At 34.2% G+C, this 16131-nt stretch overlaps 5 protein-coding genes across 16 annotated transcripts in view; 3 read left to right on the top strand and 2 right to left on the bottom strand.

Moving 5' to 3' along the window:
- The window catches only part of Msp300 (Muscle-specific protein 300 kDa), a 135175-nt gene extending 133620 nt beyond the window's left edge, over window positions 1-1555 (top strand). For all 7 annotated transcript variants that reach the window (XM_066301872.1, XM_066301833.1, XM_066301853.1 and 4 more), the window contains one exon: window positions 422-1555. In XM_066301872.1, the coding sequence (XP_066157969.1) occupies window positions 422-653 (232 nt within the window). In that variant the 3' untranslated portion in view covers window positions 654-1555. The remainder of the gene's footprint in view (window positions 1-421) is intronic.
- A 219-nt stretch (window positions 1556-1774) lies between these two features.
- Window positions 1775-5291, bottom strand: yellow-c (L-dopachrome tautomerase yellow-c). The gene is made up of 7 exons (XM_066301928.1): window positions 5032-5291; window positions 4557-4712; window positions 4318-4501; window positions 2542-2768; window positions 2367-2481; window positions 2122-2313; window positions 1775-2070 (listed from the first exon to the last, which is right to left on the bottom strand). The coding sequence occupies exons 1-7, from the start codon at window positions 5250-5252 to the stop codon at window positions 1927-1929; spliced, it is 1239 nt and encodes a 412-aa protein (XP_066158025.1). The 5' UTR covers window positions 5253-5291; the 3' UTR covers window positions 1775-1926.
- Window positions 5292-6156: 865 nt separating this feature from the next.
- Window positions 6157-11813, top strand: LOC136346690 (uncharacterized). 5 transcript variants are annotated; one of them, XM_066296311.1, is made up of 8 exons: window positions 6157-7092; window positions 9348-9493; window positions 9552-9907; window positions 10151-10628; window positions 10678-10908; window positions 10979-11268; window positions 11323-11416; window positions 11680-11813. In XM_066296311.1, the coding sequence occupies exons 2-8, from the start codon at window positions 9458-9460 to the stop codon at window positions 11701-11703; spliced, it is 1509 nt and encodes a 502-aa protein (XP_066152408.1). In that variant the 5' UTR covers window positions 6157-7092; window positions 9348-9457; the 3' UTR covers window positions 11704-11813. The 5 variants fall into 5 exon arrangements, with proteins under 5 accessions (XP_066152408.1, XP_066152171.1, XP_066152245.1 ...); XM_066296074.1 differs by lacking the exon at window positions 11680-11813 and having other exon boundaries at window positions 6157-6258; window positions 6782-7092; window positions 11323-11580; XM_066296148.1 differs by lacking the exon at window positions 11680-11813 and having other exon boundaries at window positions 6157-6258; window positions 11323-11580.
- Window positions 11645-14055, top strand: LOC136347361 (chromosome partition protein Smc-like). Of its 2 annotated transcripts, XR_010733491.1 has the most exons (6): window positions 11645-11912; window positions 11973-12162; window positions 12216-12587; window positions 12634-12744; window positions 12795-13407; window positions 13467-14055. XR_010733491.1 is itself a non-coding variant. In XM_066297318.1 (5 exons), the coding sequence occupies exons 1-5, from the start codon at window positions 11875-11877 to the stop codon at window positions 13350-13352; spliced, it is 1269 nt and encodes a 422-aa protein (XP_066153415.1). In that variant the 5' UTR covers window positions 11645-11874; the 3' UTR covers window positions 13353-14055. The 2 variants fall into 2 exon arrangements, 1 of the variants encoding a protein (XP_066153415.1); XM_066297318.1 differs by having other exon boundaries at window positions 12795-14055.
- On the bottom strand, window positions 13999-15531 carry LOC136347445 (mitochondrial E3 ubiquitin protein ligase 1-like). The gene is made up of 4 exons (XM_066297487.1): window positions 15170-15531; window positions 14747-15062; window positions 14209-14693; window positions 13999-14156 (listed from the first exon to the last, which is right to left on the bottom strand). The coding sequence occupies exons 1-4, from the start codon at window positions 15272-15274 to the stop codon at window positions 14037-14039; spliced, it is 1026 nt and encodes a 341-aa protein (XP_066153584.1). The 5' UTR covers window positions 15275-15531; the 3' UTR covers window positions 13999-14036.
- Between the last annotated feature and the right edge of the window lie 600 nt (window positions 15532-16131).

The raw sequence follows: 16131 nt of genomic DNA, 5'->3' as shown, positions 1-16131 counted from the left end.
TGTAAGGGAAATTCTATGGATTTTTCGGTAAAAGCTTCAGTATTCTGGAATAATGAACTGGAACCAGAATACAACTTAATAAGGGAAATGGCTGTATTTTTTAATTAACTAGTTCAAAAAGCATTTCTACTGTGATCCTAATGCATGCCTTATCAAACCATTTTGATTTGTTCACATTTTATATATATTTTTTTATTTTTAGCTATAGAAATGCGTAAGTATTTACTTCTTTATGCTCAAGTCAATCGTTTATTACGCGTTCGCCTTGTCTATCAACGGAATCACGTATCGACTTACCAATTAATATGTAACAACGAAATCAAAACCCAACACACACTAACTCATATCATCAAATTTATCATCAATTATCATCATTTCCTTAAAAATAATGCCTGCCCTAATGAATGCCTTTCTTTTGCAGTGGTACTACCGATGACTCAGAAATCAATACATCTGTTCTGAGGCGCGGTTACCGTTTTTTGGGTAGGGTGGTTCGGGCTTCGGTGCCCATCCAAGCTCTCATGCTCCTGATGCTGGGCGCCGCCTCGTTGGTACCCCATTCCGAAGATGATTACGCATGTTCTCTAGTCAATTCAATCACGAATAGTCTCACCCCTACTTTAAGATATAACGAGGGAAATCCACCAATTTAAAAAAAATCCTGGTCCCTAGTTTAAGTTTTGAAATCCATTCCATTTGATACTTACGTTTTTGTAATGAAACGAAACAAGAATTGAGATTGTTTTTGTATTTAGGCTGTTAAAGTTTTTTGATAATTTTATTACTTGAGCTCCTTTTCTACGAATTGTAAATATAATGACTTGGCAGCTTTAAAATGAGATACTGTGTTTTGCCTTAGAAGTGTGTTTTAGCTATAGGAGGCGCGTAGCTTTTGGTCTTCTTTTTATAGAATATTCTGAGTAAGCTAATTATAAATTTCGTATGTATATTGGGAAGTACGCACACACGAATATATTACTGACTTAATATATATTTTATACTGTTGATTTATATTGATGGTTGTGTATGAGAATAGACGCTGTTGAAATACAGCCCGTAATTTCCGGGGGATGCTGCAACTGACTCGAACTCTCCACGCGAATTTGCAGTTTCTTCTGGAGAACTAGTACATGAAACAAGTCACTCTCCAGATTTGTTTTTAGATACTCTGTTGACTTGCAGGCCAATTGTCCACATTACAATGCGACAAAGCTTATCTCTCCAAAGCTTTCTCGCACTATAAATACAACTACCTCTAAAAGTTGTCACGTGTGTGTCAATAATTGGCCCGTAAATTCAATATTATTTTATTGTTCTATTGTTGCTTCTTTAATATATTTTATATTTCCTAAATAGCTTCAGTTTCAAGTTAAAAATTTACCTTTTAAGTACGCGAAATCGCCGATAGATACTAACCTCCACTACTTATACCCAACAGCTTGAAATTTGTTATTTTTATTTACTTTTAAGTACTTAAAGCTGGATTGTTTTTGTAAGAGCATCATTGTATCCAATTAGTTGTATCTTTATTTATAATACATATCTCCAAAAATTATTTTTGCGTCTTTTATATACTTACGCGTTTCTCTTACCCATCCCGTACAATTCATTCGGGAATCACTCTACATTAAGTTGAATATTTTGGAAAAATTGAATTCGATTTGCTTTAAAACACCGTCATGCCCACCTAAATCCGTTCAAACCTGTTGAAATTACGAGGCTCTAAAAACTACCCAAAAAGTACCTTGCCCCAGTCGTTTAGCAGGATAAGCAGTTTATATATATATATATGTTTATTCACACTCTGATCATCATATACCAATTCATCTTAAGGTAATTATACTTGTAAACAAACCTACTAAATATACTCTTTACCATGGCCAAGTTCACTTAAATATTAAGCACTCAACCCATTTAAAGTCTAAGCTATGCTACACACGGCGTTCCTGCGATAGCATCATCCACCTTCACCTTAAAGATCCTGTAGTTCACTTCATTGGAATTCAGTCCGTAATAATTGTACTGGGGCATTTTGTTGGAAATCATCCACAAATATCTATCTTCGTCAATCTGAAATCCAACAATTCAGTCAGCGCCTTCAAGCATATCCACCAATCATACCCTTATGTCGTTGGTGAAAATTAGCTTTTCGGGATCATGGATCACTAAAGCCACATTTTCAGGCTTCAGATCTTTTTTCGTATTCCAACAAGCCACTCCGTCTTTGCTCAATTGCGTAAGGAACAGCACGTCGGTGGGGTTGTCGTAAATCGAAGAGGAGGTTTGGGATTTTTCACCCTTATTTCCTAGCAGCTGCAAAATATCGTTTGCTATGTAGAAGAACTGAAATATTGAGTGTAACCTACTCTAAATTCATAGTAGATATGAGGGTCGTTGGCCAGAGTCTTGTTCTTGAGAATGGAAGAATTGACTGCGAACTCGTTTAAGCTCACCAAAGGGTGGAAATATACTGTTCGATACCTGCAACACAAATTAAATTTCACTGTATTAATGCAAAAATGTAGTTGTTTGATGCTATACCCATTTTGATCTTCAGGACCCAAAGCCAAACCAAACACACCATCCTTCCATTGGAAATTAACGCCTCCAACATTAAAATCTCCTTGTAGAGGATCGAAATGGAAAAAGTTGTGTTTGAACCTCCACGAATCGTTTTCCTTCAAAGAATAAACAACAATACCAAATCCTCCCAAGTCTGGCACGTATCCGTAAGCATCTTCGCATTTGTTTTTATTGGTATCGATAATCTGAAATAAGAAAAAATATATATTTACTCAATGAGAGATTTATATAATATATATTGTTGAAAGTTAGATTGGGTGAAATAACTGCTTCTATAGTTGCTAAGTCATGATGTTAATACTTTTGTGTAGGAAAAAACTTGTTCTAATAAGGATATTTACATGCATCATATTACATATGCAGATTACAAGACAATAGAAAGATAAATCGATCTAAACAGAGAACGAATGTATATAATGTTGAATGAATTAGCAGAGATACGTGTTCTAATTGAAATTCAAAAAGGTGATGAAGAATTTTATTAGAATGAAATTATTGGAATTGTGAAAAACTTAGCAAAAGCATCTGTCCTAAGACCAGACAATATCCCCTACACAAGTACCAACAAGGAGGAACTGAGTTTGGTAATGTTCTAGAATTGCAGAAAAAAAAATGTTCGACGAGAAAATTTTATTTTTCCTACGACCATATACCGGGTGATTCACGGTCGATGGTAGGTTAGACGTTTCTGGAAGACTGATATCGCGATCTTTCTGAAAATTTGCATAAATTGATAAATGAACTTGCTCTAGCGACGTAAAATATTTTCAGCGATGCAGTGTTGCCGGTTCTATCAGAAAGTACTAACATATATAGGTATAATAAAAACGGTAATTAAGTTATTCAACAATTGAATTATTCTAAAATCGCCAACTGCATTCCCATGCACTGTGCTTTGACAGCGCACGATTTTATTATGAAATTATACTATATTCAGGAAAATCGATATAAAAAAATTATCATTAACGCTTAAGGTGGTTAGTTCAGGTTAGTACTAAATACCTCCTGGGTTTAGGCAACTCACCACACACATATACAAACTAATAATGTTATCGATTTACCGCTTTCGGGTAATTCGAAATCACGCAATGCAAGATTCACGTGTTTGACTTTAAAAGGTCAATCGCTCGCATTTCGAGTTGCATTATCGATTTTTTTAAGAACTGCTCAGAAAATTAATTTCGAGCGCTCTCGGCTGATCGAAAAGTTTTTACAAAATTATGTGTTGTGACTCCAATCATTCAGTCTGCACTTTTCATGGAGCTTTTCATGCTCCAAATTTTGCTAATTTTTCAGTTAAAATTGGACCGCTATTTAATTTCCAAGTCATGGATAATTTATGGAGCAACCATAGATAGAATTAGAAGTAGCAAGCCCAAAGCGCTATCAGTTAGCGCATCGTTCCTTGTGTTTACCTCGGAGATGTTCAATACTACTTCTGTTTTTACTGGCTACAAATGCTTGTTGTATGTGACTGTACAATACGTCTTTGACAGACTATAATGTTTATTTAAAGATTTATATAATGCATGTTAATATTAACTTTACATGTAGCTCAAGTATTCTCATTTATCTTTCAATAACGCTTGAGGATTGAACTCGTCAAAGCGTATCATTATGCAGCAGGGTCTCTTAAGATTTCCCGGAAGTCAGGGAACAAGTACAATGAAAAATTTTCTATATGAACTTTAGTCTTGATCTTTTGGTACTTAAACCCCAGAAAGTGATACTTACAATGTTCGCAAGGAACGAGTCTTGTTTAACATCGTCATCTTTGAAGGTATATCTTCTGATAAGTTTATCGGTGTTAAGGTCGTATATTAATATGGCCGGTTGAGAAATTACAGTCGGATCGCCCAAAATATCTGCCAAACCTGTATCCACAACCCATAAACGATCGCAGGCATCCACAGTAACCCTGTATAAACCGTATAAATATTACAATTGTTCAATGTTGTGAACTTATGACTTACCTAAAGATCGAAGTGATATGTCCATCTCCAGGTTTTTCCCCGGCTTTAGGTAAAATCTGCGATTTTAAGTCTGGATAAGGGATAACAGCTGCGGTTTTGTTGATGGGTTGGTCTAAGGGCACATACCCTAAAGTTGCTGCTACTCCTTTCTTCCACCTGAAAAATGATTAAATGCTTGAAAAGCTACGAATTCGCATTTAAATTAAAATAATTATCTGAGCAATTACGCAAATTGCGTAAAAAACGATTATTTACGCGTTGTGGCAATGAGAAATGAGAAAATGTATTCTTACGCAGCAATATTTATATTTTCAACTAAATGGTAACTAGGTCATGCCCACATTATTAATGGGTTGTCCTTACAGATAACTGCCAACATTTCAAGGTTGCTATACAAGAGATATGAGATTGGTTGCTTGAAATACTGCGTCGACTTCATCATCAGAATTTCTGTTACACACTTTTTATGACTTACCTAGGGACGGTAATGAACAACTTATTCTTCCATTTCTCAATCCCTAATGGAAGATTGTTTTCAGGTACATAATCTCCACTTTTAATGGCATTGGCGCGGAACTCATCGCTGGGCCAAACGAAGGACAATTCCTTCCAAGCAAAAACTTCCTCAAGGTTGGCCAATGCCGACACCTGATACACCAACACTGCAGCTAGAAAAACTTGTTTCAGAGGTACCATGTTGGTGGTAAAGGCCTGTACCAAAGACTGGTCATGCCTGGCCGAAGAGAGTGGTTTTATAAGAAGCGGTGATGGAGCGAATTGTTGATTTTTGAGATATTATAAAATTATGTCTTAAGGTCATTGATGACAATTAGATAATTTTTGGAAATTGAATCAAAGTTTTTTTCTTTTTTTAAATAAATTTGGACATAACATGTTCAGTTTTTTCCTATGAGTATAAAACCTATTTAAATAAATTTGAATATGCAGAATTTAGTGGTTGCTCAAGAGCAAACTAGATAAAAAGAATGTCTTTGTCATTTTTCCCATTCTTCTGTTGGGACCGTTTTAATTTTAAATTTTAATGATCTTCGCAAGGATTTATTCCTAAAAATAATTGCTAATTAAGTCGAAGCCCAAACTTTGTACGTCATTTCACAGTCCGCAATTGGAAATCCCAGGCACCACACTTTATGCATAAACGTATAATTTATTATTTTCACGCTTTGAAATATTTTTTCCTCTTTTCAAACTAAACGGAACTAGAAAATCATTATTTAATTATGCAAAGGTATCAAAAGCCAGCCATTTTTAGGCATTCCTTCAATAGTTAGTTGCATCGGTGGTTTGGAAGCAACCTAAAACGTCCTTGATACGATTTTCAAGAGAATGCAATAACAGGTCGGGCTTCTTTAATTTTGCCTTTATATTGGAATATATTCTTCAGCTAAACAAAAAATTTAGTATTTTCAAATTTAACTAGAAAAAGGCAGGCGCACTTACACCTCGGCAGAAAGTAATTTTATATTAGGTTTATCTAGAAAATGTTTACCAATTTTTTTCATATGTTGACTTTGCTTTAATTGCAACCAATGGAATAACCGGAAAATGCATTTGCTTACAAACTTCTGTTTAGTAATGTTATTGTTTACTTCATATTCATTGTACCTACTTCTGCGTAAGCGCTAAAAATTCACAACTTAATCTTCTTCGTTGTCATCACAAAGTCAGATCAAACTAAGAGGTAAGTACTGTTAACGATTGCATTAAGCAATTCCTTAATCATTAGTGTTAATTAACAGATCTCAATAAAACATCTATAATATGAATGAGCCGGCTTTATTTTAGACCTTGAAACTATTTTCGGTTCTTTTCTTTAAAGTAAATTTAAATTGCAGTAATCCACTGCAGATTTCGCTATAATTTAGGAAGCAATTCGAATTATTTGTTTCCTACCCAAAAGATAGGTTAACATATTAATTCATCAAAAAATTTATTAGAATGCAAATTCTGTTAAGAAACATACGAAATAGGTGCGTTATTTAAATCAGGGAATAATTGTTATCTTGCAACCATACAGATGTCTGTATCTGCAGGCAAGATCGCAGTTGAACTTTGCTTTGCAGCTGTAACTATTGATTGGGCTTAAAAGTGCAAGCAATTTAATTGCGTTGGATAAATTTCTGTTTCAGTCTAAATCATTACCTGAGAGAGAATAATTTCGTCTCGAACATTTATTTTTTAATTTTTTCTTTTTTAATTTTTAGCCTTCTCTTTTGCTTTGCTATGCCAGTGGTATAACGGTAAAATCCCTAATTAGCGTTACCATATACATCCAGATCCTGTGAACGAAAACAAATATTACTCAAATTCTGTCTTCCCACCTTGTGGAAAGCATTACGGATTATATGAAAATGTTTTTCTGCTCTTAAGGACACTAATAGGTGACTTGGATACGTCAAGGGATTCAGTGCCGCTACATTCTGTAATTATTAATTTAAAATTAAAATTTACAAAATTTAATGAACATTTCTTGACAATGGTGAATGAACTCATATGGATCTTATTGTTCTTTGAGGTAGGTATTCAATGGCCGCAGAGAAAACCTAGACTTCCGACGCCATCTGGCGGAACGCGTCTCTAACTAATTCTCCCTTGTCTTTGTTTTAATGCTATAATATAATAATTAATAATATTTTGATTGATTTTCGAGTTTTACATAGAATTTCTGATGTTAAATCTAAAGGAAAATCTCTAATTGAACTTTAAATAGCTAACCAAGGGAGTATAAGCTACGGGTGGTAAACTTTATTAGCTAAATGGCTTCTAAGTCAAAGGATAAAGAAGTATGGACCTTTGGGTGTAATTATTTTTAATCGAAAAGAGTATAAAATACATTTAATTTGTGCTGATATTGTATAGAGTGATTGTTGTACATAGTCATGAGAACAAAACCAGTGTGTGTGCAATTTCCATTTACAAATACCTACATACGTACTTTATTTTGCTATTGGAACCATATAATTCATAATTATTATGTTGTGATGACTTGCAATAAACTAGATTTGGATGTGAAGTAATTCAGAAGGCAATTATTACGTAAATCAACGTTGTTCTGCGTAAATCAATTTTTAAGCTAATGAGCGTTATGTTAAAATGATTTTTCAATTCCAATAGCAATGCGTCACTAGATTAATATGGCTTATAACCTTTTAAATAAAGAATGACTTGAGAAGTGAACTCTTCAAGCAATAAATCTTAAAAATTTTACGTAATTCCCCCATGTTTCTATAGATGTTTCGACAAATAATGTAGATTGGTATAGGCACACCCTTTGTAGCTTTAAAGAAAAAATCTGCTATCTCATTTTTGTATCATTATATCCTCAACCTACTTCAGTTGAATGGGCTCATTGTCAAAATTTATATAATGGTATTTTTACATAACGTTATTAGGAATATGTATGTCCTAGAACAAATATGTAATATTTACTCGCATTTTTTCACAATTCCACTACATTTAACCTTCAATGACCCTATTGTAATTTGGCAATGAGTGTCTATTAAGTAAAGAACAATTAATTAAAACGTCGGATATAAGCAATAATAGATGAGGTGTTGTGATTAAGTTAATTGACAAGATTTAAGGTGTTTTGTGTGTGTAATTTCGGATAAGTGAAGGAACTCGTCCAACATAAAATTACCAAATTAGATATGCATATAGTTTGAAATCCATAAACACATCCTTTTACAATAATACATCACGAATTTTTAAAATTACAAGTGTTAACGTACAGTTAAGAGATTTCCAATTCAAGAAACCTGCACTTAGACGTGAAATAAAGTTGGAAAGGATAAGGTATTTCCATGAAAACAATGAAACTCATGGTTTATATTGTCCTAAGTGGATTGACATTTTATACGGTTTTGGCAATAGTTAATAAAATTGATATTCTTGGAGACTATTTAGCCAAGGGCGATGGAAATCGTTTTGTTGAAACACATTTATGTTGGAATCGAGGTAAATAAGAGTGTAATTTGTTAGTTCAAGGCTCATACTCAGAAAGCAGCAAAACCACATATAAATGACGATGTCTAGAATTCCAATTCACACATGAGAGCTGGGGTAAAAATCTGATCACATTCCTCTTTTCTCCGTAATTTTCACTCTCTAGCATATCTCACATCATAAAATTAATCTTTCGATCCAGGAACTAAGATTTTGAAATTTCAAATGCAGTCATTCTATTATTTCTCTGACGTCAAAATGGCACACATTTGGGCAGTTGCTAATAAGCATACTCTAATACACGTGTCATATTGATATCATTTCGTAATGGTATGTTCGACGTTTCATTTTTTTTACATAAGAACTTCTCCTTATTTTGATGTATAAACTTCTTCTTTTGAAATATAATTATATTGAAATTAAGGTTAAGCAGACTCTAAATACGCACCATCAACCTTTTCTTCAAATTGTTATAAAATGAGTATTCGAAAATTCTGTAAATAAAACTGCAATTCATAAATCAATGTACATCTTTAATTCCGTCGTCTGATTATTAAACAATATTGACCTGGGTATCTAAATTAATTTACGTTAGATCTCGAATTCATTTGCGGGTTATGAATCCTTAATAGTTATAAGAGCGATTATATAATACATCATGGAAACGTCGACTGTACCCCTGGTTTAGTTTAATATGCAAATGTACTGAATCTTCTTTTGACACAAAAAATTAGAGAAAATGGAAAATTACATGCAATTATATAAATGGATGTAAAGTAGCACATGTGCTTATAGTTCTTGTAAATATTTGTTTTATATTTGTAGACGGCCTCATTGATCTTCATAGATTATTGGTAAATTTGGAAATCAGTTACTCACACTCGCATGGGCATTTTCCCATCATTACCAACTTTTCTCGAATTTTTATCACAGACATGTTATGCAAATGGTTCAACCAACTTTTACAGGATGTACGTTCAATCCCTGATACTAATGAACGTCAAATGAAGACCAATGTTGTTATTTCAGGCTATATTCGACAAAAAGTTGCTCATACACCCAAATAAATGGATTATATTTGGAAAAATTGAAGACCTAAAAAGCCACAGTTTCTACCTACCAATTAATAGCAATATCGTAGTCATCGACACGGAAACGACCACAGAAAATAATACAATTTACATTTATACAATTTATCAACTGAAAAAGTCTTATGGGTATTTTCAAGACATCATTGCAGAATGGTCCCCAATAGGAAAATTCAACTTTTTTAATCAGATAAACCCCATTAAAAACAGGACCAACTTCTTTGGGATGCCGCTCAGAGTCTCTTATGTTATCACAGATAATCGCAGCCTACAGTATGATACATTGATAAATAACAGGTAATGCTAAAATCTAGTTTCAATTAAATATTGACTTCAAACTAACCGGCCTTAACAAGCCTAGCGCCTTGGGGGAAATTGTTAGTCACCACCCCTCTAATCCCAAAAAAACACCGCCTAAGAAAGTTTGTCACCTTTCCTGATCTGCTGCCCTAGACCGTCACCACCAACATTTGGCGCATATTGCTTTAGACAATAATAATTAGAGCCTCAATAGAGTTGCTAAAAGCTTTTTTCTTCCAGACATAAACACATCGACAAACCCACAAAAATCAATTACTACATGTACGACCATTTGGTCGATATCTGGAACATGACCCACCAGATAGTAATTCGCAAGGAATGGGGCATGGAATTCCATCCAACCAAGTTGTACTACAAGGGGATGTTAGGGGATTTGTGCCATGATAGGGCTGATGCAGCTGGAACAACTCAATTCACTCCAAAAGAACGATTCAACTATTTCAAATTCTTAGTGAGCACCACCAAGCAAATGAGTGTTTCTTTTATGTTCAGGGCCCCTCCGCTGCCCTATTCCAGTAACCTATTTGCCATGCCTTTCAATATTAAAGCATGGATTGGCTGTGGAGTTGTTCTTCTTACTTGTTCTTTTGTGATTTGTGTAATAATAAGATGGGAGAATGGCAATTCGGATTTTATCAGGGTTCGAGAAGAAAATGAGGAAAACTCTATTAATTATTTGGATGTGTTAATGGGGCATGTAAGAGGTAAAATAGCGGTTAAAACTCTTCTAATAGTAAAGTTATTAGGTTGCTGCAGTGGCACAAATGAGTTGTTCGCTTCAGCTAAGAAGCTCCTCAGCTAAAATTGCAACTTTCAGCTTGTTGCTCGGATTTTGTTACATTTACAACGCATTTTGTGCTCGTATAGTGCTGCTGCTGCAATCCACGGCAACTGACCTACAAGACTATAAGGCACTATACGAAGCGAAGATGGATATGGGGGTTGAACGTACTCCTTATAATATATACTATTTCAGTGTAAGTCAAAACGATTTGTGTGTTTTCACCCTTTTTCGGTTATACATATTACATTATTTCCCCTATCTAGACGCCAAATAGTAGAACCAACGAAGAATGGCGCAAACTAATCTATAACCATAAAATCGCCCCTAATGGCAGACAAGCAACATTTTACTCAGCCTCTGAAGGGGTGAAACTGATTCAACGCTCATTCTTTGCGTTTCACGTTGAGTATACCACAGCCTCAGACTTCATATTATCCTCATTCACAAGCGAAGAAGTGTGTTCAATAAGACAAGTGGACAGCATTTACAAAGGAGATATTCCCTATTTGTCATGCCCTATAAACTCGACCTTCGCCGAATATCTTCTGATCGGGTATTAGTTTTTAAAACTAAATGAACGAACGGAAATATTTCAAAATGTTTTTAGGCTGGAGAGACTATTTGAAACTGGTCTTCATTCGCGCGAGGCTAGAAGAACATTTTCCAAGCTACCCAAATGCATTGGAAGAAGTAAAAATTTCGTAAGCGTCGGTTTAATTGAATGCTATTTTGCTTTTGAAGTGTTCCTCATTGGGGTTTTGTTGAGCTTGATTATAATTTCGTTCGAACTTATGACAAATTTTTACGTAAAGCGACGAAAAAGTAATGATATTCAAATTATTTTACGTAATTAATAAAATATTTCCCAATCTATAGTAAAAGCACATGAAAAAATCATATCTTGTTTAATCGAAATTCATTCCCCTATAATAACCAGCATCCATATAATATTATCATTTAATAGGACACGCTGTGTCATGGAATCTGAAATAAAGAGCATAGCACCATAGGTACGTCCTTTCCTACCTCAACACACCGTAACTAGCCATGTAAATCTGTCAAAATTTGATGTATTGTCTCTAAAAGCGTCAATAAAACTAATGATAAGAAATAATCCAAAGCAAACCCATCAAATTCCCTCCCCAGAAGAAAAGTTTGGATGGAAAAAATCCTAAAAGGCCCCAGCAACTTAGTCAGGTACTCAAACGTAACCTAATAAACTTACAAGAAAAAATTGATTAAAATTTAATTCTGCAGAAGAGTATTGTCAAAATCATCCAACCTTTCGCAGTCTTCATCGTCACATGAGAATAACCCAAAAATGGAGAACGAGCGATTCATGTCTGAGGAGCAACAACTGGCAAACGAAATTAAAAGTTTAAAAGACCAAATCGATCGTCTTAAGGCTGTAATTAGCAACCTGCAAGAAGACGCGGAAAAGAAAGAAGTGGGTGCTGTAGCATAATTTTGTTACGCATCATTAAAAATATCCGATTTCAGGTGGCAATAGCAAAGATTGCAAGAGATAAGGAAAAAATTACTGTAGAACTTCTCAAGCAGCAAAGGTCTAACAAAAACCTGCTGCAACAGCTAGAAGAAGAACGCACATATTATTACAAAGAAAAGGAGATATATTGCCAGGAAATGAACCAATTTAAGAAGTTGAAACGAGCTTTGAGCAATAGCACTACCAGCATCTCAAAAAATGAGCTTCCTGTAGAGTTTTACAAACACGAGATAGAAAAAATTAAGCAAACACTGCGTCAGACATTGGGAGCTAACTATAATTTAAGCATAAAATTTTTGAGAATGAAAAACACTAAGACGTGTCTAAAGACCGAGCTGAAAACTGTGCAATTGGAACATGAAAAGGTGTTTTTTGACCCACGAATTTCTCTTCTTAATTTTATGATTTTAGCTGGTCGCCGATTATAAAACTAAAATCCAAAATATTTCAGAAGAACTAAACAACTTAATCCAGGAGAGACTAAGTGCACCGATTTCCTTCAGCAGCAAGAAGTATTTACACGTAAGTTACTTCTCATTATCGCCAATCGACTTTAACTTAAACATTTTCAGCTGGTAAAACAAAACAGTTGCCTAGTGTACGAAAATCTTTGTCTTCAGCTTGAGATAGACAATTTGCACCTTCATTTCGATAAGTTGAAGCTTAAAAAATCGAGGAGTGAAGCGAACTGCAGACTGAAGTACATCAAAAATGAATATACAAAGCCCAAACATCTTAAAAGACCTCTAAAAAAAGAACACAAAATAGGGAGAATGAAGGAAGAGCGTATTGAAGGAGATATGGCCTTTGACCATTCAAGACATTTACTTTCAATCAGTCACCAACATAATAAAGAAATATATAAAATATTTGAACGTTGTCAGATGCCTGGAATTCCAGATATTAAAGTACTGAACGACTTTGAGAATTCAAAACAAGAAGGTCACATTCCAAAAAGTCAAGACAGTAACATTCAGGTGAACGCGAAGAGGGTGCCGAAAAAATCAAGTTCTAAATTGGCCCTTTTTCAAGTATCCAACGCTTCTTCAAGTGTGTCCACAGAGACCTGGGGGAGATTGGTCAAAGTGCAATCATCTCCACAAATTGCGCGGAGAGTAAAGGATTATTAATAAGTGTATGTTTTCAGGTGCATGTTAAGATTCAATAAATTAAGATGCAAGTTTTGTAAGTATAATTATAGGGTTCAATTTAAAAAATTGTACCAAAAAATAATTTAATTGCAGCTGAAATTTATGAGTGAATATAAAATTTTTAAAGCAATACTTTTGAGGATATAAAGGGCGAAAAGATTTTTAACCTATATTCAATAACTGTTTTCATGGAATAAAATAGTTCTCGTGACGCACATACCGACTATCCTCCCATATCAAATATTAATAAAAGTAAATACTAAATCGATAAAATATTACGATAGAAAAACATTAAAAATAATATAGACTTATTAAGGGTGAGAGGTATAATATGAAATATTCAATTAGTTTTCTTATAAAATGCAGCACATGCGCATTGCAAAACAAAGATGGTCAAACCTACATACAGGAAAGGTTACTGGCCATCGACCTTTCTCAGAGTGGAGTTCATTGATTGGGCTTCACTCTGAGGCCAATCCCAATTAAAAACATATTCCTACACGTGGCGCCGGGCTGAACTTCTTAAAAAGAGACTTTCATTGTGTGACTGTGTGTGACTTTTTAGAACCTTGTGGGAAATTTTGTATAAGAAAATTTAAATATCTATTAAAATTAAACAAATATATGCAAGAAAATCATTTATTTACGAATAAAAACTTTTATCTACACAACATAAGCAGGTGCTTTTTGATCAATAACGGTACGACAAATAGGACACAGACTGCTTATATCATCTGAGCAGTCTTCGCATAAACATACATGCCCACAAGGCAGTAAAATTACCTAAAATATTGCTTATACTATAAACATGTTCATTGACAGTGAAAAATCTTACTTCTATTGGATTGGATCTGCAAACCACACATAACTGAGTGTCTGATAACTGATCCATATTGCGAGTCGATCTCCTATTTTTCTTCCTTGCCTCCTCTCTAAGATTTCTCCTCTCCTCTTCGTCTTTCAATAATTTTTGTTGTTTCAAGTATTTCCTTATAACTATTCCTACGATCACTGCCCCGATTGCTGTACAAATTAAAGCCAATATCCCGTAATTCCTCTTTGATGCTACTAATTTCTTTTGCAATTTTGCTACAGGTAAACTAGTCAAACAATATAGGCCTCCATTCGAAGGAGATTGTAATTTAAAAGAGCCATCTTGCTCATAAACCAGTTCACCTATGCCTGTCATCATAGTCCCTGTTCTCAACATCTTCTCCGTTGATTGAACCCCCCTTTGTCTGAAACCAGAAAAGAAGCCCCAAATGTGGTCCATCATACTGGGAACTGTGGGTGTGAAAGTGTCTGATATTACCTCCATATCTAAAACTCGTTTCAATGTAGGTCAAAACGCTTCTTGGCAATAAATCCCAAACCTAAATATTCAGCAATTAATGGATCAACAACCTCTACAACAATTCCTTTTGACTCAAGGCCAAAAGGTATTACATTATGGACTTCTTGGATGGTTCTTTCTGAGTCAGACCAAAAACCTGAAGAGCTCCTTTGAACGACATGTTCCTTGATTTTTAAACATTGAATTACACCTGACACTTTAGGATTATTGCCACTGATAATGGGAACTCCTATAGACTTCACAGCACCCCGAATTGCAATATAAGGTAATTTGGAATCTTGTTGGGTTTTGATTGTTTGTTTCAGTTTTTTGTCTACTGTTACGGTGGGTGCAGACTGTAAGAAATGGGGCGTTTAAAAAGATTTTTAAATGAATTTAAATTTGTCACATTCCAATGATTCTTGTTACAAGAACTTGTCATATTATTAAGCATATTCCTTACCGATATCATGAATAATGAATTTGATTTTTTACAATATTGTCTCAAGCTCGTAATAAAAACCATAGAGTCAATTCCCAAGGCAATCAATTCAATAATGTAATCCATTGATACCAAATTGCAGTTTCTGTTTTAAAACCTCAGTTTTGGCTCAAAGTTAAACCAATGATATAAACTTCTCTTTCAAAGAAAAGATTCCTAGACAATTAAAATTCGTATGATGGCTTCGCACTATTGTACAACTTGTTAATGATTTTCCTTTTAAAACAAGGTAAAAGTTTATTATTATTATATCACCCAGGTAGCCGTGATTTTTTTATCTGCACAACCCTTGATGACCTTGAGATGTCAAAAACTGAAAATGTGAGGTTAATTTCAAGTGTCATTAGTTGTCACTGTTTGTTATGGTCTCGAGGATAAATGCGATATTGCTATAATTTATATCACGTCCCTGTAGGTATATAATGAAGACAGTTTGGAGAAGTTAATTATCAGGTTTAAAAATCGATTTCATTAAACAATACTTGTATGTGAATATAAATCACAATTTAATTAGCATTATCTTTTATCTTTTTAACTCATAGGATATGTTATATTAAATATCTTAAAATTTGAAGTTATGTCAGGTAAGCTTATTGCTTATTACTTGAAAAGGCAAAATAAGTTAAATCTCCTTTCTTTACTATCGATTAGCCGCTTTATTTATAACTTTAAGTATGAATGCTAATCTTCCTGAAACAAGGTACTCTCCTATTCCTATTTTGTTAATAGAAATGAATTTATTTTTAGAATTTCAACGTTTATTATTTGACGTAATTAATACAGCGCGGGAGGGCCACGTGAACGACACCCGTGAAATCATCGTAATATTTTTCTTTCTATTTTTTATCTGGTTAGTTTACGTTTTACAAAGGACTTTGCAGGAGGTCTTTTAAGCTTGGCATCTTTAGTATGACACGTGATTA

This window comes from Euwallacea fornicatus, chromosome 1 (genome assembly GCF_040115645.1).
Source record: "Euwallacea fornicatus isolate EFF26 chromosome 1, ASM4011564v1, whole genome shotgun sequence".
Classification (NCBI taxonomy): Eukaryota; Metazoa; Arthropoda; class Insecta; order Coleoptera; family Curculionidae; genus Euwallacea; species Euwallacea fornicatus.
The sequence above is the reverse complement of the archived record's forward strand: the minus strand, read 5'-3'. Positions and strand labels throughout refer to the sequence as shown.

Excerpts from the sequence above, each read along its gene's own strand:
- yellow-c (XM_066301928.1), bottom strand. The coding sequence starts at position 5,252 with ATGGTACCTCTGAAACAAGTTTTTCTAGCTGCAGTGTTGGTGTATCAG. Across the intron at positions 2,314-2,366 it reads ATATCTACTATGAATTTAGA|CTGCTAGGAAATAAGGGTGA; the intron begins GTAGGTTACACT and ends GATATTTTGCAG. Across the intron at positions 2,071-2,121 it reads TTTTCACCAACGACATAAGG|ATTGACGAAGATAGATATTT; the intron begins GTATGATTGGTG and ends GTTGGATTTCAG.
- LOC136346690 (XM_066296148.1), top strand. The coding sequence starts at position 9,458 with ATGTTATGCAAATGGTTCAACCAACTTTTACAGGAT. Across the intron at positions 9,908-10,150 it reads GATACATTGATAAATAACAG|ACATAAACACATCGACAAAC; the intron begins GTAATGCTAAAA and ends TTTTTCTTCCAG. Across the intron at positions 10,909-10,978 it reads ATAATATATACTATTTCAGT|ACGCCAAATAGTAGAACCAA; the intron begins GTAAGTCAAAAC and ends TCCCCTATCTAG.
- LOC136347361 (XM_066297318.1), top strand. The coding sequence starts at position 11,875 with ATGGAAAAAATCCTAAAAGGCCCCAGCAACTTAGTCAG. Across the intron at positions 12,163-12,215 it reads AAGACGCGGAAAAGAAAGAA|GTGGCAATAGCAAAGATTGC; the intron begins GTGGGTGCTGTA and ends ATCCGATTTCAG. Across the intron at positions 12,588-12,633 it reads TGCAATTGGAACATGAAAAG|CTGGTCGCCGATTATAAAAC; the intron begins GTGTTTTTTGAC and ends TTATGATTTTAG.
- LOC136347445 (XM_066297487.1), bottom strand. The coding sequence starts at position 15,274 with ATGGATTACATTATTGAATTGATTGCCTTGGGAATTGACTCTATGGTT. Across the intron at positions 15,063-15,169 it reads ATTCATTATTCATGATATCG|TCTGCACCCACCGTAACAGT; the intron begins GTAAGGAATATG and ends CATTTCTTACAG. Across the intron at positions 14,157-14,208 it reads GCAGATCCAATCCAATAGAA|GTAATTTTACTGCCTTGTGG; the intron begins GTAAGATTTTTC and ends GCAATATTTTAG.